The sequence below is a fragment of the Cataglyphis hispanica genome, chromosome 10 (assembly GCF_021464435.1).
Source record: "Cataglyphis hispanica isolate Lineage 1 chromosome 10, ULB_Chis1_1.0, whole genome shotgun sequence".
Taxonomy (NCBI): Eukaryota; Metazoa; Arthropoda; class Insecta; order Hymenoptera; family Formicidae; genus Cataglyphis; species Cataglyphis hispanica.
This window is the reverse complement of record NC_065963.1, coordinates 6,704,983-6,730,726: the sequence shown is the minus strand read 5'-3', so window position 1 is coordinate 6,730,726 and position 25,744 is coordinate 6,704,983. Positions and strand designations below refer to the sequence as shown.

Below are 25,744 nucleotides of genomic sequence, written 5' to 3'. Positions count from 1 at the left end.
ATATCATCATTTCAAATTTATTTCATCATTAAATTTTTGACTTTTCCGAGAAATAAATAAATTTAAATAAACCATTAAAATAAATAAAAAAAGTTTAGAGTTTAAATAAACGATTAACAGATTTTAGATGGATTATCTGTGGTTTTTTAACGATTTAATTTACATAATAGCCACAAAATTGTAATGAAGCATTTTGAAAACTCTATTTAGCGTAAAAAAAGCTACGAGAGATATGAGATCGCTCTTTTTCTTAAACTCGAAAGAATTATTTTTCTTTAACTTGAAAGAATTATTTTTCTTTGAAAATTGTCCGAATTCCGGTGCGCTTTGTGAAAGATACTTACATCGGCAGGAGAGTGGAGATGATACGTTCGGCCTCTTCCGGGGGTGGCGGAAATTCTTGCGTCGAGGAGACGCCCGCGAAATCCTGCGGCTCCGGGCAGTCCGGGACCGGGCGTAATGCTACCAGTGCCATCTTCGCCTTTCGACCGTTCATGCTCATGTAACCGTCGTCCTCGGATTGGTGTCCTGCCGGCCAAAGTTTCACGATTACGATGAGTTTGTCGGAAGGAGCCGATCCGAGACGTCGGAACGACTTAATCCACCGAGCGTCCAGCTTATCCTAAACGTCGACTATTTCTATTACGACTCTTTTCGAACAGTTGCCGAAGGGAGGGAGGAATTGCATTGCCTTCGTTCGACGCTTTGCGAGTCTCGAAATACTTGTACGTGCTGCGTAAACGTTATTGCGCGATAAAGCATCACGTATATTGAGTGTATTGAGTGAGGGGGTGATATTTCAAAAACTTTCTTAAAAGCGCTCCGGAAATTGATCACTTAAGCGTTTTGCAATATCGAGTCGCAATATCCCACAGATTTGTGTGATATTTTTATTCCTTCGAAAGAATCGATCGCGTTCGTGACAAATAAAATTCCGTCACTAAAAAATTCTGTTAAAAATTCTTCTATTTTATCGCGATAAGGCGCGCGCGCGCGCGCGCGCGAGAATGATTCTTCCCGAAGAATCTCTCGTTAATCAGTCGCGATCGCTCGCAGAGGTGTACAGCAGAGATGCCAATAGAATGTCGATTTGAATATTCGGTGAACCGTATACGAGACAGGCCCTGCCGATTCCTCCTCTCCTCCATCTCGCAAAATGTTACGTGCCTTCACGCCGATTTTCCGCGAATTGAATGGCAGACCGCCAACTCGGCGGGTTTATGTTGTACGTCCGCAAGAGCGTTTTCTCCATGGTAATAAAGAGAAAATATGCACCCTCCGAAAGCCGAGAGGGAACGACGGCTGAATCGAAGATTCCAGCGAACCACTGTCCGATAACTATGCGCGTCCGACAATAATAATCTTTCTCTCATTGCTCGCGAAATGCGTTTTATATTATACCTCACAGCTATTTATATATAGCTTGTTTTGCCTTGCGTTTAAAACGTCGCTCGATTTTCAAAATCTTGGAAGTGTTTTCAAAATCCCACGAATAAATGCTGATTCAACGATTTATTTTAATCATTTATATAGAAAATGTGTGCAACGATAATTCTTAACTATATTATATAAAAGATTATAATTAATCCAAGCAGATATGTGTTTTATAATTAGATTAATTTCTTTTTTTTTTTTTTTGGCAATGCTTAAATATATAGAATCGAGCCTTAGAAACGAATTCACCGTGCAAGTTTATTCCGGGTTCAACGGGGAAGAGCAAGAAAGTTAAATGTCTTAGTTAAGGGTGACGAGTTAAATCGCACAAAACACACACACACATAAACGACCCGTTTGCGTTGTCGCTTTTCGAACGACTTTCCGCGACAACTCGCTCACCGGCACAGAACTTTGTGCCGCTTCAAATGCGAGCCAGATATCTTTAGAGAGGCGGAAATAGCGTGCGAAGTTTTAGAAAGAGGCGTACTCGGTTGTCACTGGAAATTTACTATCTTCGTCCTGTCGATATAAAGCGGCGGGTGTCGCTTCTTCTTAAGTTTGGATGCTTCCTCTTTCGCGGTGAAAATTTGTCGCGGGGCCATCATGTGTCGCGATTCCCACCGCTAGATATTTCAATGTAAAACGTACGACGTGTTCTCAGTCGTATAACGAAGGCCAACAGTATTTATTTTATATAGAGATTTAATATTTCACTCGTGATAATGGAACGTTACGATTTGACGATCGGATTTATTCTCTATTATTATCGTGAATCGATAACAAGCGATATTTATCGGCATTCTACATCAATATTCTTAATTATTAATTACCAAGATACGTAATAATTCAAATAAATAAACGAAGTTATCGCAATATCGATATAACTTGCAGATGGATTGACGTAAAAGTTTGCAATTTTCACAAAAATCATGAAATCGGTAAAGTCTGCGCATGAAATGCACTATGCATCAAACATTTTTTGACCAGTTCATTCGCAGCTTTTTTCTCACACACTTTTCATGCGTTTAGTGATGAGTACATATGTATATATCACGAATAAAAAAAAATTGATGGGTTCTGTCAGCGGTGCTGACAGTTCGCCGGGCACGTGTTACTCCATTACTGGAGGTGATATCGATTTTTGCGGCGATCAGACAATTCCGTTGCAAAAGTGTTCGCTCCACGTCCTGCAAAATCACGCGGAAAGAATGAATTCGAAAATTTATACGATACTTTTCAATAGCTCTCGCGAACGAAAGAGCGCCGTAAAGAAAGGTACGAAGCGTGAGAAATTGCGTAATCACTTCACGCGAGATAATCAAATCGCAGAGATTGCGTGGCGTTAATATGACGTTTAAATTTTTCCATACTTTATCTCTGTAACAAATACTTGTTGTATTTTATATAAACTAACTTGTGTATACATCGCGCATTTAACATTCACTTGTAATCGTATTAGATCGTGAATTATGTTACTTCGTATAATCTCGATTTTCCCTTGGAGAATACATATCTCGGAATGGAGTAATGAATCTATATTAGGATCGCATTAACAGCTTACAACCCGCTCTATATTATCGGGATCAAGATTTAGAATCTTATATATATATATATATATATATATATATATATATATATATATATATGATAGCAGTTGTGCGGATTTCGAAGAACGTGGGACTCTACGGTCTCTTGGATCGCAAAATCCTGAAATCCTATCATGTAGGATAGTCTTGTCTTTGGGTAACCGAGAATGCGGATAAAGATGCAAATATCTAACAATAAATAACATGAGCGAAGCTCAGAAATGTAAAAAATTTCAGAGGCTTTTAAATTTCTAGTTCAGTTTAAACAGTACAAAATATAGAAATAAATAGTATAAAAAATACAAAATGTATGATGCTTGTAATTTTTTTAATTGACACGTTGACACACACATCGTACACTTTGACAGAAGATAGCTATTTCCTTTGATTCTACCTCGAAACTTTTTGCGCGAAAGAAAATAAATAATGAGACATTAGGAAGGGGGTGAGGAAGGGGGGGCCTGTGCCATGCGAATCGTGCCGTGGTTAATCGCTCTCGGCAAATACAAGAACGACGTCCGTGGAGGGCACGGTTGGCCCCGCGAGGAAATAGAAGGACGGAACGATAAACGGGACGAAAAAAGGACGTTACCTAAGGACGGACTCTCGTCGTCGGGCGTGAGGCCAATACTCGGCTCCGTGCTGCTGCCGCAATCCCCGACGCCACCCACGCCACTTCCGTTCCCGCCGCCACCTCTATCGCCGCTTCCGCCTCCGCTACCGCTGTCTCCGCCACCTTCGCCCTCCGCCTCAACGTGCTCGTCGTACTCGGAGAGCACCTTGTCCAACAGCTCGATCGATCGTTGCACATCGTCACCTCTGGAACAAACAAAACGTTCGATTCTATAGAAATTATCGTTCTTCTATAAACAAAACACCGGATCATCTCCGAGGAAAAAATTTCATCGCGACGCGTGACATTCTCTCTTAAAGAGTTAAGACAAGTTGATTGTCAAACACGTTCCCCCGTCTTCTGATTTTTCGATACAATTTCAGTATGGAATAAACAATATAAAAATAGATCTAAAAAGATCTTGCACGCATGTTTAATTTTGAATTAATTAAATTTGAGAAATTATTCATTTTTATTCATTTTACCTGTCTTTTATCTCTCGAGTAGACATAAATCATCGGTATCGATAATGAACTTTGCACCATCTCCGTATTCCCTTTATCTTATTATGGCAAGTATCTGCACGCGTTCCACTTTCGAATAAACGATAACCGATAAACGCTCTAATAATTTGACGCAAACTATTTTCCGAAGCGGTGTTAAAAAGTCAATTTTTAATTTAGAAAAAAGTAGATCGCGTCGCGAAATAATATCGCGTTGCTCTAAATTCAAACGGTAAATATGGAACGGTCCAGGATTCTCGTGTCCTCTTCATGAATTACGTTATAAAGTGCATTTTCTTTGCGCGAAAAAAACATGCATGTTTGCATATTTATAAACTCTTTCTTTTTGGAATATGTATATATTTTTTTTTTCTTAAACTATATTTCAGTATTTTCTCTATAAATACATACATACATATATATATATATATATATATATATATATATATATATATATATATATGTATCTTTAAAAATTTTAATTAAAACTTTACGAGAGCAACATGCTCACATTCGCCCAACAAAGTTTTCTTCAGTCGGCGATTTCTGGGTCAGTTTATCGAAGCTGCCGCATCCTGGGGTGATACGCTTTGAGATCGACAGGGTTGATGAAGCGACGAGGACGAAACGAGCGGCGACGACGGTTTAGCAAACTTCGTTACGTTCGTCGGGCGAATCCTACTTTTTTTTTCTGGCGCGGTGTGTACAGGACGCTCTCGTCATGAATCCATCGTGGAAAAATCGATTATCCGGCACGGCGCATTAATCGTCCTTACTTGACTCTCATCCCCCGATAGGCCCTTTGCCGTCGAAGCGAGAAAAAAGTTTACTTTCCCGACGGCTATTTCAAGGGGGGAAAAAAAAATCTCCCCGCAATCGCGCGAGAGAAAAAAGAGTAACATTTATCTGCGTTATGAAAGCTTATCCGATGCATATACGTATGTATTATTTGCTATGAATTTTTCAAATCAAGAAGATGAAAGTCCTGCAAATATTTACAGTTGAATTGCAGAGATTTCTCGACAAAGAGACAGATTATGATTACTTTCCTTGTACACGAAAGAAAAAATATAGTAAAAGTCACATATTATCTCAATATTATATTTTATCAAAGAGTATTGTAATTATTTGAATATTTTAATGCACAAATGCATAATTTACATTTTTCATAGTGATAAATATCCTGATATCATTATATTCCACAGTTTCATAATAAATGTTATAAAAAAGATTACATTTCCCATGTAATTTTGTAAAATTTTCCCCGTGTTTATATCTTGAATATATATTTAACCGTTAAATATGGACATATCTCGATATAATGGCCATCGATCGCTGGAAAGAGCGACGAAGCGTGAAAATTTCAAAGCCCAATAAAGACGCTCCAGCCATTCATATCAGTCGCTATTATCACACCGGTGTACATATACATGACGGTGATGTGACTTATCGCATCGTCGCCTCGAGGAAAATCTGCGTCAAAAGTCGGTCGTCATTATTAGCGCGCGTTAATTATCCCTTTCGTTCGCGGCGATAACATACGGAGAGTTCGGCTGCATCACGCTGTTCCGGGTCACCGGCTGGGATCATCCCACGGTAACCTCGACGCCTCGTACGGGCCGATAACCAAGCATTTAATTAGGCACAGTGCCGTCGGGGGTGGAGAAGGGGGTTATGCGAACGGAGGGTTGGACGAGCGAAGTCGCGAGGCAATCCAAGCGCTGACGCAATGCGGTTGTTCCTGGATCGAGAGCCGTAATCATGGATTGTTAATTAGTGTGGAAACACGACGGTGGTCTTCGTTACCGGAGCGTAACGCGACGAAGGAGAGGGGGAGGAGGAGAAGGAAAGAAGAGCCGAGTCAATCAGCTGATCCAGCTACTACTCGACGATGAAACGCAGCCATAATACCAGTGATATAAAAGAAATCGCTACGAATTAATTGTGTCTGGAATATAAAAGATACTTTCAAAAATTATCCTCTAAATTTTCATCGCTCCATATGTAAAAGATAATCGTGTAACGCGATTTTCTCGAAAATATTCTCAAAGTTGCAGATATAAATTACACGTTGAAATTGTATTAAAAAAATTTTTTAAATAAATATATAGTTTTTAAGATAATTTTTACATTTAAAACTGAAATGTATGTGCTTCTTTTGTATAAAGAAATTATTTATTAATTCTTTAAAAAAATTAGATTACATATGTCTGCATATATACTATTTATGATAATATTTTTTTTCCCTTTTCATTTATTTTTTTTTTCTTTAAATTGCGTGGATCCAGACAGTAATCAAGAGAGGAAATGCTCGTCCTCGGGTACCGCTGTTAGCTCATTACGTTGTCCTTGGGGATGAAACGCACTGATTTTTCGGCACAAAGGAGACGCGGACTTTGTGCGGAGTTAATATCCCAGGGAATATTTCTACCGTATAATAATCGTCGTGGTCGCAAATTAGAGACGCAACAGAGACGAATATTATATCGATTGATCTTTACCAGACTGATTATCTCTTGAGGGCTGCGTGTATATTAAACTTCAATAATCCTCTCTGTAAGAGAATAAATAGTTACTGTAATTATCGATAATAAATCACACAGTAATTAAAAATTATTGTCACATATATAAAACATATTCATTAATGTTTAGAATTTTTTAAAATATTTAGACATTGCAGAGAAAATTTTCCAATCTTCTCAAGTATCTCCAGCATCTTTTAGAGAAAGATGTTATGACACGAGAAAAGTAGCATCGCCAGTGACGTGCCGTAGATCACCAAGTTTTTCAGGCTAAATCACCATTTTGCTCGGCGATCACGCAGCCAAGCAGAGCGAGGAAAAAAATCCGCAAGGTATCGAAAAGACGCGAGGGAAGACGTCTGACGGATTAGGACGTCTCTTTGACGTTCTGCGGATCGGTAAAGAGCCTCGGCGCGCCTCCAATGACAAACCGTCCTCGTTTATCTTTCCGAGCCTTCGCCCCGTGACGGAATGCCGGAACGGTCGGCGAAGAATTCCTTCTTGGACAAATAGTAATGGCGTCGACGACGGCGAGCTCGTTAAACGCCCGTTTTTCAGGCTCATCCGCTGGGCTTTCGGACAGACGGCCTCGCAATCAGTAAAGCGGAGTTTAATATGCCGCTCGTACTTTCGAAACTTTTCGCACACAACAACAACAAAGGGTTCCATTCCCTTCCTTCCTTCTGATCCGTCACTGCGGATAATGCCTCGTCCAGCTGAGTCTCGTCATGCGCGATTACAATTGGCCGCAAAAGCTCGATCGGTGTCTAAAATTCTTTATTCCTCGCATGACAAGCAACGATACTTCCCATACAAAGTGTATCGAGAGGGCTTATTATATTGTTGTTACATATTTTATATATTGAATCGGTCGATTATATAACGCGTGCATTAATTTTTCATAGTAGCTGACATCCGGGACAACAACTTCCCGTGAGGTATCAAATTTTTTCGGCCACGGGATATCAATATCAATTCTGACCGCGCGTCATTAATCAAACAGTGGATGAAGTATCGAAGCTTTTCGGCAAAGAATGGAATAGAAACGTTACGTCACGTCCCTGCCATTCCGTCACAGATCATTTCCGAAATATATTTGGCATATATATTTCATCAAAATGCAATACTTATTTTTCACGTAAGAAAATTTTGCTGCCGAAAGCGAATGTCATCAGCTGGCTTATTCTTCGTCGTGTTGTTTTTCTCGAGATGACATTCACCGTATCACGCGAATGATTCGAGCACTTGGATATTATAGACGGATTTATCGGGCGCATTCTCTCTCTCTCTCTCTTTCTTTTCAAAGTTGAAATCTTTTCTGAGAATTGCGTTATTAAATGGCGCTAGTCGAAGTATCTTTCGAAAGTACAATATTACGCGACGGAATCAATACTTTCCTTGAACTCTGCAAGTCGGTAAACATTGTACGTGGGAGACGACATATACGCGTGTGAGTGAGTTTGCGCCGGCTTAAGGGAGAGAGGACAGTTTCCGGGACGTGTCGCGACTGGGAGAGTCGAGGAAATATTTTCGCGCAGCGAAAATTTCGAGTATATCTCTCGAATATTACTCCGAAAAATTGTCGCCGTTTATTTTCGAGCCGATAAAAGCAGCAGATACGAAAAGAAATAACAAGAGAGTCAACACGATCTTGATCTCTCGGCATCGAAAGATCTGCGCATCGACACGTGTCTTTAGAGTTCTCTCCGTTCCTTTACCGCGAAAAGGTCGAAAGTTTCCGGTGCGCGAAACCACAGAGAGATACTCTTTTCTCGTCGCTCCGTGTCGTAGAAAGTCTCATCGACCGACCGGAATCCCGTCTTCTACGAGGCATAAAGACTACACTCATAAAGACGAGAGCGACCACAGCACGCGCAACCGTGGTAATCTATAGCGGCCAGGTGTATCGATTATCCTGTGACCCGATTCGGACTGGATATCGAGTTCCTGGGTCGGCATATACAATTCCCACCTTTGCACGCATCTATACGCGTGCGCCGTCAGAGGATGGACTGTTCCACGTGCAAGGGTGGATCCTGGCGAATCGCACTCTTTCCGCCGCATATATGTGTTTCGAGGTGTCACATATCTTTCCGAAGACTCTCTTTCGACGCGTCAAAAAGACAATTTTGCTTGCTAATTTTGTGTTTTATATATTAAAATAAATATATTTTTGTTCTATATTTATCAAATAATATATTTCTCTGCGTAAGAACAATCTTGACAGCTTCTTATCTTATAGGATGTTTTGAAGTTAGATTCAAAGTCATCGAAACATTGAGAGTAAATATTTTCAATTTTACAGACACAAAAATCGTTTTCTTTCAATGTTTTATGAGGTTTTAAAACTTTTTCCGCGCGTAAAACTTTTTGTTGCTTTACATATCTTTTATCACGAAACTCTCTATATTTCTTGTCACTGTATTTTTTCTCTCTATCTTGTTGTTTTATTTATAAGATCGGAGAATATATAATACATAGTTAAATGTTACTCCATGTAAAAGAATTCTTTTTGTATTTTATAAAATTATTTTTATTATTGTGCATAAAAATTTCCCGGTTTTTAATTACGTTCGCATGTACGAATAATCCCAGTGATTGCAATTCATTAAAAATATCCCAGCGCTTTTAATTGCGCGACTCTCACATCGAGCTGCAAATTCATTTCGTATTAATTTACGTTTTACAAAGAAGTATAAATTCTCGCAAAGACCGAACGTGACGCCTATATTTCACAATCTACATATTCTTTATCGCGAGATCGTGCCAATGTATAAGTAAAGTTAGATAAAATTTTTTTTTAATGAGCTAAATAAATTAACATATAAGACGAGATTCTGATAAAAATTTCTAAATTTTTCCCTAAAAACAAAATATGAATATTACTCGGTTTACTCTTCCTCGACTTGCAGTGGATACTCGTGGGTTTTTTAGCAAATAGCCATAAAGACAGAGCAGAAACCAGACATTTATCGACACGTGACGTATCGAAGTCCTAACGTCGTCTACAAAGGGCTAACGACTTTCCGCCAAATGTCTATAAATAAATGGTCTTCGATCGACGATGTTTTATGGCGCCCAGACAATGTTGCCCGCCCAAATGACCCATCTGACCCAGACTATCCGACGTTTAAGGTTTAGCTGACAATCCCCTCGCAAGGGGATCCTTCGGGGACCTTCCCTGCAAGTACAGGGTTTCGACTTCAGGACTACCTTCTCCGCACGTGAGGATATCGCGAAAAGAGTCTTACCATCGGGGCGTCTATATTGCGTATTTATGACGGCGCGACTGTCCACAATAATGGCTCACCAGAGCTCATCCTGTATTCCACGCCACGTTTCGCTCGACGGTCACGCGATGACCAGACTCGTCGTCGCGAACCTAAACTCTTCGGTGAGTTCAAACCGAGCGATATAATTTTGCAACTGTTAAATTCACGAACGACGACACGTTTATCACAAGATCGTAATATCGATACGTATGACATCGTTCGACTCTTGCCCTCAAGGATAGATGAGCCTCCCTTGAATTTTTCACGCGACCATAATATTCAAAAATATCTAGACGATAAACGTTATCCTTCCATTTTCCAGCATTTCGGAATGTAAGCGAAAAAATGAAAGTTTGAACTGTCAAAATTTTGGTTTTATTCGACGTTACGAGTTATACAACGTTCGATAAATATTTATTAACGCAATTATATTTTAATGTTTTGGATTCCAAGACAGTGCTTTAATAATTAATTTGATATAATAAATAATAATGTATTTTATAAATCAGACTCATACAACTTTACTTTCATTCATCCAAAAGTAATTTGTAATTTTATTAAAAATTTAAATCTTTATCGTTTATTGTTTTTCTTTTACTTTTCATCTCCATATTTCATCTCTAAAAAAAGTTAATATCAATTAAATAATAACCGCGTTGAATTGATGTTTACGATAAATATTAAAGCATTTCCCAGTGCTTGTTTCTCTATTTTTCATAATTAAAAAGAAATGATTTCCTCGGAGAGACGCTACGAAATCTAGCTGTCGCGATCAAAAGATATGCTCGCACGACAGGAGGGAAATTACAGTATTTTTTTGAAGCCTCTGGGCACAAGGACAGACAATGGTGATATCATTATCTATACGTGAATAAGCCGGTCTGATACGCGCGGTAAAAAAGATGTTTCATTAGTCCGGATGCTGCGTTATACACGGAGCTTCGGCGACGCGGATCAGAAGTCGCCATCGGCGACCACTCAACTCCCCGTGTTGCACGCACAGCGTCCACTTCCGCCTGATAATAATCCATGCGCACATGTCGCGTATGCGGAAACACGGCGTTTTGCGCGCACGCGACACCAGCCGGCGACTATTAAATTAACGCGAAACGTTATCAGGTTGGGGGAAAAAAGGGAGAGGCATCGCCGCAAGATATTACGATCGAGATGATGACTAATTATTGCGGAGTGCACCCTCAACTCTACGAGATTAGTCTCGCTGATCTACGGGATTTTGCGGATTTAATCTGTCGCCCATAATTTTGCGCGACGATACTCTTGGATTCTGTAACGCTGTACGTAACAGCGCTTCGCATAAAATCAAAATTATAAGCATGATAAAATGTGATAAAATATTGAAAAATTTTTAAGAATCTATAATAAATTTAGCGAAGAATATATAATAAAAATATACAAAGTAAGATATTTGATTTTATGACCTGAATTATGTCCGTGTTATGCATGTTGTTACATCAAAAAAAGTTTTCAACAAAAGTTTCATAGTTTTAGAGAGGATACATGATGCACGTAATAAATTTCATATAGCTTATGCCTTTTTACGATATTTTAAACATTATCTCTATTTTTTTTTTAATGATATATATTTTCTCTTATATGTTTTATGTCACCACATGTCAAAATAAATAATGAAATATCTCAAACTATTAATTCCTTTGATAATTTCATCTCAATATTTGTATACATGTAAAATGAGAAGAATTAATCTGTGTTGCATGATATTTCCCCTCGAAACTGTGAAACTTTTTTCGATAACTGCAACTGTAGTAGAGATAATTCAAGTCATAAAGTTAAATGCTCTACACCCTGTATACGTTACGTATAGGAAATTATTCGGATATAGTTCGATATTCCGATATTTCCAATCAACTTGAAATAGAAACTTATTCCGTTCGCTTTGAAGGCAGCCATGAAAATTGGTTGGCAATTTTTGGACAGCCATGCGCAAAACTAAAATACGCGTCGCGGAAATTCGAGCCGTACTCGCTCGATCCATCGATTTAAATTCCAACGGCAGATTAAACTAAACTATTTTCGCGCATGCGGTATCAGAGCTTTGATCAGCTCCTTCGTTCATCGCTCGTAAATCCATCGCAAAATATAATCTCTCGATTTCTCGTTCCAGCTTCGCTCGCGAAAAAGTAAATTCTTTCTTCAGCTGTCGTTCTTTGCCCCAGTTATATACCGAGGGGGAAACGTCGCGATCGACGTTCGGATGGGCGAGGGGGGGAGGGGGGAGGGTGAGTTTCAGTCGCCATCTCCGGGGAGTCCCGTCGGGACGGGAAGCGACCGTCAATAGAATCTGCTGGCAATCGCGAATTAATTCTCCAGACCCGTTTCTCCGCCGTTTCGATCTTTCCCTCGACGGGGCGGATCTCATCCTCTCTCTCCCTCTATTATTCGGTAAAATAAAAAAATCAACCCCCTCGACGCCGCTCTATCTTCCGCTATGCTCCCTTCCACGTGTTACCGCTCGAACGATCTCGTTGGGAACGTATATGATAGCGTCTGTAGCGGAGTTTAATCAAGTAATGATAAAAATCGACCGCGAATGGTCGATGAAATCGGTTTCTTTTTCGTAAAAAGCTGCGAATAGCTGTATCGCTTTAAAGATCCGGCGAACGATAGCTGAAGGAAAGCGGAAGGAAAAACCCAACCGGAGCTAGTAATCCTTAACAAGGAAGTTGAAGAAGTTATCTCGAGATACAAAATTAATCGAAATGAAAATCTCCGTAATAATGCGTAGAGATATCGCAATGTAAATTTTAATAAATTTTTGCATCTTTATCGGCGAATTTAACGTGATAATTCTTTTTTCTCTTTTTTTTTTTTCAAATCTCGTTTCGACAAATATTTATTGCATCGAATTGTCTAATGTCTCTGTTCGATTAAATTCGCGATAAACTTACATATATCAGATAACACATTTCCAATTGACATTCGGCAGTCGAGGAGCTTTTTGCCGAAGCGTTAACGAGAATGACGTAGACACATGTAGCGGGTAAACCGAATGCACATCTCAATGTCCATCGATGATCGACTCCAATTTCCATAACAACCTGATACAAGAGGAATGAGCACGGCAGAGAGAATCCAGCCCGCTTCTATATATTTTTTTTATTTTATTTCTCTAACAACTTTCCGCCCGAATCGACCTACTGCGCGTATCCGAGAGTTTATTTCGCGGGGACTCCTTTATAAAAATCCAATAACAGGTAACCCAGATATCGTTCGTGTTATCCGAGCCATCGCGCCGATCGTGCTCATTTTTTTTTTCCCTTCCCGCGAACAGGTAATAAAAAGTGAACTACCGAGCTTTAAAGATACTCCACGCGCGTACATCTGTCTCTCCCGGTGTATTTTCCGCTTATCAATAATTCGCATCGCATCGGCGATTCCGGCATTCCTCGCGTGCTGCCTCTGACCAGCGAGAGAAGAGATGTACTTTTATATTCTCTCTCGCGCGAGAAAATACGTATATCGTAAAAGAGACACGTCCGAGAAGAAATAGATTCAATTCCCCTCCCTTTTCTAGATTCTTGCGGAAAATGTCTCGAAGCGTTATTCCGGCCACTGTACGCTTTTTTTTTTCGCGCGATATATTTTCACGAATAACACGGTTATTTACTTATTATTTCCATACCCTCTCGGATCTGGTTGCGTTACAAAAATACAGAGCTGAATAACAAACGCAATAAAAAATTCGAAAAATATATTTAAATTCTCGTGGCGTGTTGTTTTTTCAAAGAGAATCCTCCTCACGGTATACATTCCCACGCATTTTACAGTACAGCTTTGTTTAACGTAATACAAGTCACGTATCACATGAGAGAGAGAGAGAGAGAGTTCCCGCGTAGCCCATATCGGGTGTGTTAACCTATTTAGGCAAAGTAAATAACGAAGGGAATCGTGTCACCGTCGTTTGCGGCAGCCGCCGTCTCTCGGACGCTCTCCTCTCGGATCCGGAGCCCGGAGGGCTGTGTCAACCGTGAAACGCCAAACGGAGCGCGTCCCGTCCAATCAGAGCGTGTAAAAATCATTAGGAGGGCGAATCCCCGAAAGTGAGTTTCGTGCCTGCGACGCTAATCCGTAGGATTAAATTAATCAATCGTCCGATTTGCCGATCTCCGGAGCCTCGCCCCGTTGGATTGGGAACGTCAATATTACACGGAGTCTCTCTCTCTCTCTCTCTCTCTCTCTCTCTCTCGCTCTTTCTCTCGCCGTTCTTCTCTTTCACCGTGAGACTCTCCTCGCGAGCATTATCATCGGTCCGGCCGAGGGAGCGAGGCAGAAGTTCCTTGTAATTAGTATTGTTTACGTACGGCGTTGCGAGAGCGTGATGTTCTCCGTTAATCAAATTCAACTTCATCACGGGAAATTCAGTCGCGCGCGACACTATGTCACCGACCTCGTGTTAGTTTGCCCCCTCCTCTCCCCCCCCCTACCCCTTGTATCCCATCAGTGTTAGTTAGCCGTCAGCCTGTTATACTAATTGGAACGATCTTCTCCGTGAATGTCTCTGCCGATATATCGCCGCTTCGATGACAAAGATCTGTTCCAAGATTCGGTTCGTTAACTCGAACGCGAACGTTTATATATCGATTTAACGAGACGAAGAATTTATGCAAATATTGCCGCGTCGCGGATGAAGAACGATGTCACGGAAGAAGGATTGCACGATGGCAGATATAATAAGAGCGACGACATACGTTAAAATAGCACGTTGAATTTAATAGATGTATACTGTCATGAGTTTTCAGTTCTATGTGTGGCAATTTTAAAATTCTTCTCGCTATCAACATCATTTATGATCATTGAAGCGAGACTTGTCTCGGGGTTGCATAACATGGATCTTGATCGTTTCGTTCGCGACTATCGAGTTATTATTTGAGGTAGAGCGATCTCTTTGTAAACTCGCCGAGTTCGCTGATCTCATTATCGAACTCATTGCAAAGTCTGGATTAGAAGTTCGTTAAGTTGGCGTGGCTAATAGATGTTCTAGTAGACTATCTCTAGTAGAGAACCCATCTCCAGTTACGTAATATATCGCTAGATTGATTGATTTCATAAACTCATGCGCGAAACAATCGAACCGTAATCGACCGTAAGCTGATAAAGGAAAGATGTTGGATATCGCCGGATAAAGAAATCGCGTTAAATTACTTTATCATGTAGTCACTTTTGAAGATTTTTATTCGACGCTGTTGAATAATTTCAGATCTGCCGAGATACTCCGAGACACTCTTATCATCGTTTCTCCCCTCTATCTTCCTTTGTCAACACCAATCCACTCTCTGTTAATTACTCGTATCTCTTCGGAGAGTAGGCTCTTCCCTCCAATCTCACCGTCATCAAGCTTATTCTGGAACGGGCTCGGTTAACACTCGCGAGTATGATAGACTGCTCCTCTATTTATACCGTAGCGGTCTCAACTTGTAGAGGATTACTGAATTATTCAAGCATGACGAACTCTCTCTATACTATCTCCCTACACATGATGCTATAAGCTGTCTGGAACTATCATAAACATCGCGAGTTTCTCAATTTTTAATAAAAATTAAATGCGATCGTTCATCAGGCGAAATTTTTGACGCAAAATTATGTATCATAATATATTTTAAAATTTAAACAATTTAAAAATTACGTAAGATGAAACGTGGAACAAGGAGAATGATTTTCTTCCTCGAGTCTATTTTTTTTAAAAAATTTTAATATCATCGGGCAACAGAAAGATTTATGTAAAATGAAATACCGTCTTATCGTTGCATGTATTCTTTCGGATCTCTCTTTTCGCATTTCATCGAGTCCATCCGAGCGGATAATATTTCTCCGCTGCGTTTTACGCGTCACACTTGACTGTGTGTGTCTCCCTCGCGAGATCACGCGAGATTACTTCTGCTTACTTCGTCTGGACACTCAAACGCGACGACGCTTCTGAAGGCGGATAACCGCAACCTTGAGTCGCTTTAGCTCGACGTCTTTCCCGCCGCATCGGAGTAACGTAACGGGACGGACGTGCGCAAGCCGCTATACGATGCTTCCAGACAGTCGAGAATTTACTTCGCTACACGAACGCATTACGGCTACTCGAAATGCTACCCCTCTCGGTGGTGCCCCTCCCCTCCTACCCACCCCTTCAACCGCGCCAACATTTGCGTATTTTATTGGCTTTACCCGAGAGAATTCGAGATATATCTCACTGTTATCGCCAGAAAGGATCTGGTCCCGGGTCTGTGAAGGATCAGACCTGCTACGGGCTTTGCCCGGAGTAAATTCAGCTACTTCCTCCCTTCCCCTCCTTGCAACGCACTTTGACTGCATCAGCGTTTGTCAAGGCGTTTGCCGATCGTTGCGTAACGAAAATTATGGCCGAGTGTAAGAGAAAGGCTGTTGCATGTTTCTAGAAATCACAAAATCGCGCGAGATGTTCAGTTTGAAGCGTAACATGAAGATAAGATACGTAAGAGACGCTCCCACCTTGAACTTTCTCGAGGGCAGACAAAAAAAGTTTCCTTTTAAAATCCGCGAATGAAATTTGTGACACTAATCCCGGCGGCGGCGTCATGTATATTTCATCGTTCAGTTCCTCTCCGCCAAAGTTTTCGATAGCGCGAAAATATGCGAGTTTAATTTCTCTCTCTCTCTCTCTCTCTCTCTCTTTTTCCCTTCTCGCGAATGCATCGGCAAAGCGAAACGATCGTAACTCTAAATTTCTCTTTGAGTAATAGAACGAGTAGTTCGCGGCGGTATAATCGTCGCAAACTTGACAATTTATGCGAGAGACGTTATGGATCTTGTCCGACCTCGTACTCGGGAGAGGTTTTTCCGAACCTCGGGGGTTTCTTCGCGAAGAGAGAAAGAGAGAGAGAGAGAGAGAGAGTGTAACGACGAAAATTCATTATTTCGCCGTAGGAACGTACGTGGAATTTCGAAGAGAGGGAGACCGCCGCATACCACGGGGAATTCTTCGCGAAAGCAATTTGCATGAAACAATCAATAAGACAAGATTGATAAGTTTCTTAGCGATGACTGGATACAGCGTGCAACGCGTGCGTTGCGTTCTCTCTTAAATTTCGACCCACGTGCGCCGATTTATCACGTAGCCGGTTGCAATCTTTTACGCTATCCCGCGCTCGTCTAAGGTAACGAGTAAAACCTTTACTTAAACTATGTTTAAATATCACGAGTGATATTTAGTCATATCGTGTGGCTATTATAAATTATACAGTATTATTAAGTTTTTCTTCAAGAAAGATATGAAAATAAAGACGATTCTATATCCATCTTTTATGCGGGACGATGATGGAGAATCCGGAGCGAGAAATGTCGATCTCGTCGTGGCCGATAATAGAGCGATGATAAATAAGTGATGCCTTACAACGAGCTCGTACGGCGGATACGAGAATGGAATCGGGGCCATATCGTAAAGCATTTGACGCCAATATTACTTCTTTCTTGCGCGCCATATCTCGCTGACCTCCAACTTCGCGAAAGCGAATTTTATTCATTTATACGGTAGATCAGCTAGAAATAATAAATGGGATATCCGATCGCACGCGAGAAAATAGCTCCTTTTGGGACGCATCGTTTCGCGAAAAAAAAAAAGAGAGAAAGAGAAGCGGATAGATCGATATATAGAAGGACAAGGCGTTCCATGTTCTGAATTTGGAAGATCTCTCTCGCGCGAAAATACACTTTACTACGCCACGTGGAATTCATCTCGTATCTCTATTTTTGCGAAATAATTATTTCGGTCGCTGCGCGCGCGAAATTCGGGTCGCGGGCCGGCACGAATATCGAGCTATACTACTGAACGAGAAAGCTTCGCGCGGCACGGGCATATTTGATCAATCATTAAAAATTACTAATGACGTAAACGTTCTAAATGGAGAGTATCAAAAATAATAATTATTTAAATACACATTTCATTTCAGTAAAATTATTTAAAAGTTATTAAAAAATATTTTTTTTTTTGACAGAGAGAATATTACATAGATGTAAAGACAATGTTTCCATTTAAAATGCCATAATTGAAATAATAACTTTCAAAATATCATTACACATACACAAATAAATACATATTTCTCATCATATGATAATAATTATCGTTTAATTAAAACCAAAATTAAAAAATATCATTAACATGATTTAATAAAATATGATCGAAAAATAGATTTAAGAGATGCAAATCATAAGACAAGAGTTTAAATAGAATAATTCATAAAGAGATAGTATTCAAATCTATTTTACTCGTAGTGAGAGAGATAATTATTTCAACAGCTTAATTGATTTGATTAATGCTAAACACATGTTTGAAATATTTATCTGTGTGATTCGATAAGATCAATACATGTGTATTTCAAACAGAAACTTAATTAATTGTGCAATTAAATTATAAGCAAATAAATTATATATTCCAATTTAAACATTTATGTAGTCTAGAAGAAACAGAGACAGTTTATATAAATACTTTTATTTATTATTTTCATAAACTATTTTTAGTATCTAAAGTTGACAAAGATAATATATTCATATCTTGCGTGTCACCTCCAAACGATTGCATCAGAAAATAATCTCGTATTTATGAAACATTAATTTCGCGTGTTTAAAGTACATATGTGTTTAAGACGCAGTTACTTTTTTCATATCTCTAAACTTACTCGATCGTCGACGCATAATTCAGCGTTTTAATATCGCGCGAAAGAAGATACTTTGCGTAATAAATCCATCCACTTAACATCTTAGCTCTTTCATTTTACATACTCTTATCATAACTCGGCTTATCTCCAGGTCAGTGGTTTACGGTATTCTCGGGAATAATAAATTTCTATCTAGTTCGCTTTATTGCGTGCGTGTGTGTGTGTGTGTGTGTGCTCTGTAAAAGCGTGTTCATTCCTCGCTCGTTCTATGACGGGAAGAGCACGGAAAGTATAGTTTTTTGCCCTCCCTCGGCGAATTAATAACTCTTCTATCTCTCTTGCTCCCTCATTATGACCAGTTACATAGGAAGGGAACATTCAAGATCCCTTTAGCACGCGCGCGTTGCCGCCGTCTGACGAATTAAAAGTTGCTAACTACCTCGTAATTGGAGCCCGCAGCGATTTCGCTTAAGCATTTCGGAGTACTCGGAGTACTCGCAAGTTACTGAATATCTATCGATCATCTCATTAATATAATCTCGGTAACTCCCCATTTCACGTGCCGGACGCGAACGAAATGCACGAACACGTTGACGTAAATACATCGATGCGTAATCGATCGCGCATGATTTTTATAGCATCGCTCTTACATACGCTCCCGCCATGATTTTATCGGATTACGGGATATTGAAAATTCCTAGATGGTTCACCGGATTCGGTATTAATCCACGGAATGTTATAAATGTCATATAAAAAACGCCGATTCGATTTTAAATCCGGATTACAGGCTACACGTGCCGTGCAGGGCGTACGTTTTATTTATGATTAATATATCTGTCAAAATATATTTCAAGTTCTGTGTATTATGTGATAATCGTTGTTCCATGACATTCTTATATCTGATTATAATTCGAAAAATATCAACGTACTTTGTGTGTTTCTATCGTTTCAATTATTGTATTAAAAATATATTAAAAAAAAAAAAACAAATTATAAATAATATTTAATGTAAATGATAAGATGCGCTTTTTCCAGCAATATAAAGTATGATTGGAGAGAACGCATTTGTAAAATTATATATTTAATTATGTTAATTGTCGCAAAGTAGATAAATTTTCCAGCCAACACTTATTTTATTAACTAATATTGACAAATTGGTAATATAAAACCGTGAAAAATTCAAACCACTGCCGACTGCTGAAGAAAGTTTTCTCAAGAGACGCAAATGAAAAGCAAAGAGATGCTTTCCAGAAAACGAGTGGAAACGAGAAGCATCTCCGTTAATGTAACTTCGCTGTCAATCTCATTTATATCTCCACGCGATACGCGCAATGATCGATTCCATCGCTCGCGACTTCGTATAATAGGAGAAAACGCGTGCGTCGTGTCTGTCCTGTGCAAACAGATGTGTCGTATACGTAACCAGATTTACAATGAAACGAACACGGAGGAGAGCGCGATGTATTCTTCCAAACAGATCGAGCTAACAAGGGGCTTCTTGTGTAACCAATCAATCACATCTACATTTTTTTTTCTTTTGCAAGGGTTTTTTGCGTCAAGGATTTTTCACGTCAGATCGTGCAAATGTTATGTCGCCTGTTCTTGTAAAAAAATTACAGATGCTAATTAGTGTCAATGATTTTTGTCGATTTATAATAAAATATAAAAAAAATATAAAATATAATAAAATATAAATCGACTGTTCTAAAGAAGATTATTCCGTATTTTTTAAATCTCTGCCGCTATTACTCTGTCAGAAGGTCTATTTGCAGAAAATTGCAGGCGCGAGTGTCGTTGTTCTCGTCGAGGGAGCGATCGCGAAGCCAGCCGGAAAGAGACCTATCTACCTCTCGACTGTTCAGACGTCTAGTGAACTTCACTCAAGGTCGCCCAATCCCATAGTCGCGTCCTTTCTCTGTGTCTTTACCCCATCGACCCCGTCCTTCTTACAGCCCTTCCAACAGTCCCTTCACCCTCGCTCGACCTTCAGCGTGACAGATATTCAATCTCGTACCGGATAATGAATTTTCCACGAGTGCTTTATACGTCGAAATCGGGAAAAGGAGGTTTCATTCGCTAAACTTCGTTGTCTATTGGAAAAGTAACTCCTTATCCTCGGACGTTACGACAAAATACTCAAAGATTTTAATCATTGTTTCTTATTACCAAATTGATTAGAATATTTAGGATTTAACTAGAAAAAAGAAACTTTTTTGCTGATAAGAAATTCAAATCTGTAAAATAAAATTAACGAATAAAAAATATAATACAATTTAAAAATTAAACTAGTTTGAAATATTTTTTAGCATAATCAATATAACAAAAAAGAAGAATAGATCAATATTCAAATTTTCGAACAGGTATCGCGAACAGGTACCGTCACTATCGATAATACGAATCTTTCGTGTTTTTGCCGATGCGAGGGTGGTCGTCACGGTTTGACATTATCTGCTCGAGAAGTCCGCCGACATCCGTCCTCAAAGACTATGAGGAATGGCATATTCGTCGCGACGTCGGCCACCATGTGTGAAAACGAAACGAATACATGGCCGTAGACGTCCGTCTAGCTATCGGAATTGCGATATCTCTCCCCGATACGCAACCCTCCGCAAATTTCAGATCGCGCGTAGGGAATGGATGCGCACGCGGATCGTAAATAAAAATGGGCAGAAAGACGCGTGAGCTACTTCTCGAAAGGAAAATGGTGGATGATTTTTCAAGCCAATGCAAATCGAAAATGTTGAATAAACTTGTCTCGTACAAGCCTTCGTTTTCGCGAGAGTCAATCTCGAAGATCCGTCGAATATGCGTCTTTAAAGTCGATTTTCTCGAAAATCTTTTGTATGAAGACATTTTATTCTTTACGTTTCCGATTTTCATTTGCGTAACAAAATCACCTCAATTTCGTACCATAATTCCCAGGATATAATTATCCTCTGTACTATGCTTATTTTTCAGAACTCCGCTTTTATGAGAGAGATAGATATATCCTCGTTGCTCTTGAATAGAGTGCGTAGCTTGAAAACAACCCACCGTGACAACAATAACATAATCCGAAGAAGCTCCGATTATTACGTCTCGCTTTGTTCGCGGCATTAAGGATGGCTCTGAGAGCCATCCTTGTTTCGATCGAGCCTCGGTTTCGAAAGAAAATTTCTCACATTCGGAATAACGAGGTCGCGGCGTCCATTGCGTATGCAAGGAAAAACCAAAGCAGAAGAGCTTCGTTAAATCAATCCTCTCTCGTCCCTTCTTCCCGCCATCTCGCCCTTCGAGATAAGAAGCTGGAAGAAGAGTTTGCACTTTCGAAATTAATTCGCATAATCCGGCGCCTCTATTCCTCTCCTTTCGCTCCGTAAGCACGCGCTACATCTTAACGAAATTTGCATCTGATCGTGACCGCGGGAGAAGCGCAATCAGCGTGTTCAGGCTCCGTCAAGGATCCCGAGTGTCGAAGGAGAAACGTCCGCGATATCGCGATCTTCTCTCCTTTCGAGAGCGCGGTTCGGTCGAGTGCGAATAAAGCGAGTGCGAGCGCTTTCGCTTTTATTCGCCGAGAGAAAACGCATCGAAAGATACACATTTTACGCGTGAATGAAGAATATATTGAAACTCTAACGCACAATCATGCACACGTTCATGCTTGTCAAAGCGTACACGTGTTAACAAAAAAGGACGCGATTGTCGCAAATCACGGATTCGTGAGTCGTGGAGTAACGCGATTTAATGGACCACGCTGCTTTTCTACGCAATATTGCATTTCGTCTAGCTGAAATTTCGCATTCGGATGTTTCATCGCGAGCTCCCTTCGTTGGTTTACATTGCTGGATATAAATTATATTCGGCGAAATATTAATATAAACTGCGCGGCGTATAATATTCGCGATGTTATTTTTCTCCCTTTGAACAATTTTCTGAGTCATTAATAACTTATCCTAATATCGCAGTAATATAAAAAATTAATTCGATAGCGTGTTCAAATATACGTAAGCGATTTCAAATATCATTTTCCATGTTTGTAGAAAGAGAATGAGGAAGAGAGCAAGTTTTAAAAATATTCTGTAACGCGATATATCTATCACAACGCAAATCTACTTCGCATATTAATTCGTAAGCTCTGAGAAGTTCGTAAGTTCAGACAAAGAGAGAGAGAGAATTATATATTTATATATTTATTTTTATAATTTTTATAATTATATTTTTATAATTATATATTATTTATAATTATATATTTTTATAATTATATATTATTATTTTATAATTATATATTTATTAAAAATACTCTACGCCATCATCTTCCAATTAATCATCGCCGAGTATTAGGAGAGCGATCTCATCGTGCGTTTTTCCAGATAGAATAATTGAAATAATCGCTCTTTCTAAAATATTTCACTCGCGCGTTTAAACTCTTCATCGGCTATGACAATGATATTCCCGGGATTACTCCCGATATCTTCTAACCACGATCGGACGTTTCGCAAATTAGCGACTAAAGTGGCTTTATGTAGTCAGGGGTTGATGCACATCGGGATATCGCTGCCTCGGAAGTCACTCTTATCGTTATACTCATGGTGATAACGTTGCCGAGATGAAATCCGCGGGCTTAGGATAATCCGGCCATGATCGCGAGCGATCGATCATCGAGATTTAAGCGTCTTGAGAATCGTCCGATCCTTCATCTCGCGGGCAAACAAGACGCTACGAAAGTAGTCTCGGTTTGTTTCTTTGAATAAAACAGACCGAGCGATTTATATATAAATAATGATGCAATTCAACATAGTGTTTCTTTTTATTTATACATACAATCGAGAAAATCGTCGAAACACTCAAGCCGATCTAATTAAAATTAATTCAAATCGTAAATTGATTACACGATGCATCATTTACTCGAATCGATATTGTTTGTAATTATAATTTATATTTCCTCGAGTGCGCATGATATTAGCCCATTAAAATCGAAAATATACCGCAAATATGTTTTATAAAGGAAGTGAATTTTATATAAGATTGAATTATACGAGAATTTTTTGCACAGTAAGAGATTATATAATACTGAATTAAATACTGTTAAAACAATTGTCAATATCGCATGGCTATATTTCAAAAAATTAAAAAAATAGTCATTTAAAAAAATTCTTTTTTAAATGAGAGAAAATTTAAAACTTAAATTACTAAAAATTATTAATATTAATTTCTCACCAGCGATAAAATGGAAAATATTTTTTACACGATTGGAAATTGTAATAAATGAAACGGCGATTGTAAATCTGTGTTTTGAAACGTGCTTATATTATAAAATTTCATCGCAATTCCTGCGATGCTTTAGCAATTTCGTCGCGAATACACGGAATACGAACATCACCATCTCGACATAGTAATATAATTTATCGAAAGAATTAAAACGCAGAATATTCTCTTTACAGATTGGTTTTGCGGCCGCGAAAGCCTCAGAAATGCGGGTAAATAAACTATTTCTAACTTTCGATGCGACGAGGAGAAGATTCGATTTTGCGGTTGACGCGAAGCCATTGAAATTCGAATCCCTCCACGACTGTTTTTTCGCCGTGATAAGAAAGGTGAAAGTAAAGTGATTGCTTTTTGTACAGTATATGTATATTTTAGCCTACACATTTCTTCCGTCGAGAAATTTGACGTTTTAACATTCGCGCGTGCGAAAGGAGAATAAAAAAAATCTCTCACGACGCGACACTATGAAGGGTAAAACCGCGAACGCACGAATCCCTATCGCGGAACGACACCCGGGAAACGAGACGTTTGGCGAATATATCGCCGATGAGAATTCGCTTTACAACACTAATCCGAAACGAAACGGACGTCAAATCCGTAGACTGCGGTCGTTCGGCATCATCGGATGAAAACTGGAACCATCGAGAGAGAGAGCTCAACGGGGTTAACGGATTAATCGACATTTCATTGCTCGGACATGGCAACGCCGGTGCGAGCGAGATACATATACATATATATATATATACATATACGCGTCGCAAAGTCGCTTGCAGGTATCACCCACGCGGCCGCTCGCATCCATGTATGCGTGGATTTATGCGCGTGACGCACGGCGCGGTGTGTGTTTGTAGCATATTAGCCATCATCGCTGACCTAGATACACGGGGGTCACGTCCAGCAATATCGAACTTGGATACACGGACAAGCAGGAAGCTGCACGTGACGCTAGAATCGATCGCGGTACTGCGGATTACGATTGTGATTGCAGTTTCCAACTCGTAGGTCGCTCTTTAAAGGCAGGCTGATATTTTCTCGGCAAAATTTTCTCGGAAAGCGAGAGACTTGAAAAATCGCTCGATGATGACAAGAATGTGCAATATCTCGGTTATTTATTATCTCGGAATGTATTATCACCAACATAGTGAAAGAAAAAAATAAATGAAAGCGGAGTATTGAAATATTTTGGCAACTATAATAAGAAAAAGATCATCATTTCAATTGATTAATTAAAGTCTGTATAATAAGACGAATTTCGCGAAATTAATATTTCAAATAGAATTTTAATTAATATGTGAATGAATTATTATTTCACATTTATCACACAAGTATAAATTATTACATAAGATTATCACATATGACATAAGATTAAATAAATCTTAAATAAGATTATTCAACATTCACGGTTCTATAACTCTAACACGAAAATATACGTCGAGTGCGCAATTTATTTGAAACATAGTAATCTGCATTTAGCGTATTACTCGCGTATTACGCTCATTTTCCAATTCCTCAATCAAATTCCTTTAATATCTGCGATTCGCCGTTCGTTTAATCCCCGTCGAATTAAAAAAGGATCTCGTTCGCGTATGCGATATTCCCTTGCACATGGAAATAGTCGGGATGTAATAGGCTGACGTGCGAGGTCGATGACCCGAAATTATGACGTCGAGCGATTTAAAAGCGTGCGTGATAGATAGGCAGATTCCTCGTAAGAGACTTGAGTAGGATATTATGATGGGCGAGGTTACGTTATGTAGGTGCGCCCCGATGATCCGTCCGCGACCACTGGGCGTGCGATCGGCAGACACAGCCCGTTATTCCTTTAAATCTCCGACGTAATCCGTTCGCCGTCTCTCGCCCCGAACTTTCTCCCGCGCTCGCAATTAATATCTAATTTCCTCGCCGAG

General features: G+C 39.6%; 1 protein-coding gene across 8 annotated transcripts in view; it reads right to left on the bottom strand.

The window, feature by feature from the left end:
- The window catches only part of LOC126852314 (uncharacterized), a 163,675-nt gene that overhangs the window by 40,355 nt on the left and 97,576 nt on the right, over positions 1-25,744 (bottom strand). For all 8 annotated transcript variants that reach the window (XR_007687813.1, XM_050596986.1, XM_050596987.1 and 5 more), the window contains 2 exons: positions 3,616-3,842; positions 345-528 (listed from right to left, as the gene is read on the bottom strand). Coding sequence is in view for 7 of the 8 variants with exons in the window: in XM_050596986.1 (XP_050452943.1) it covers positions 345-528; positions 3,616-3,842 (411 nt within the window). In the remaining variant the exon portion in view is untranslated. The remainder of the gene's footprint in view (positions 1-344; positions 529-3,615; positions 3,843-25,744) is intronic.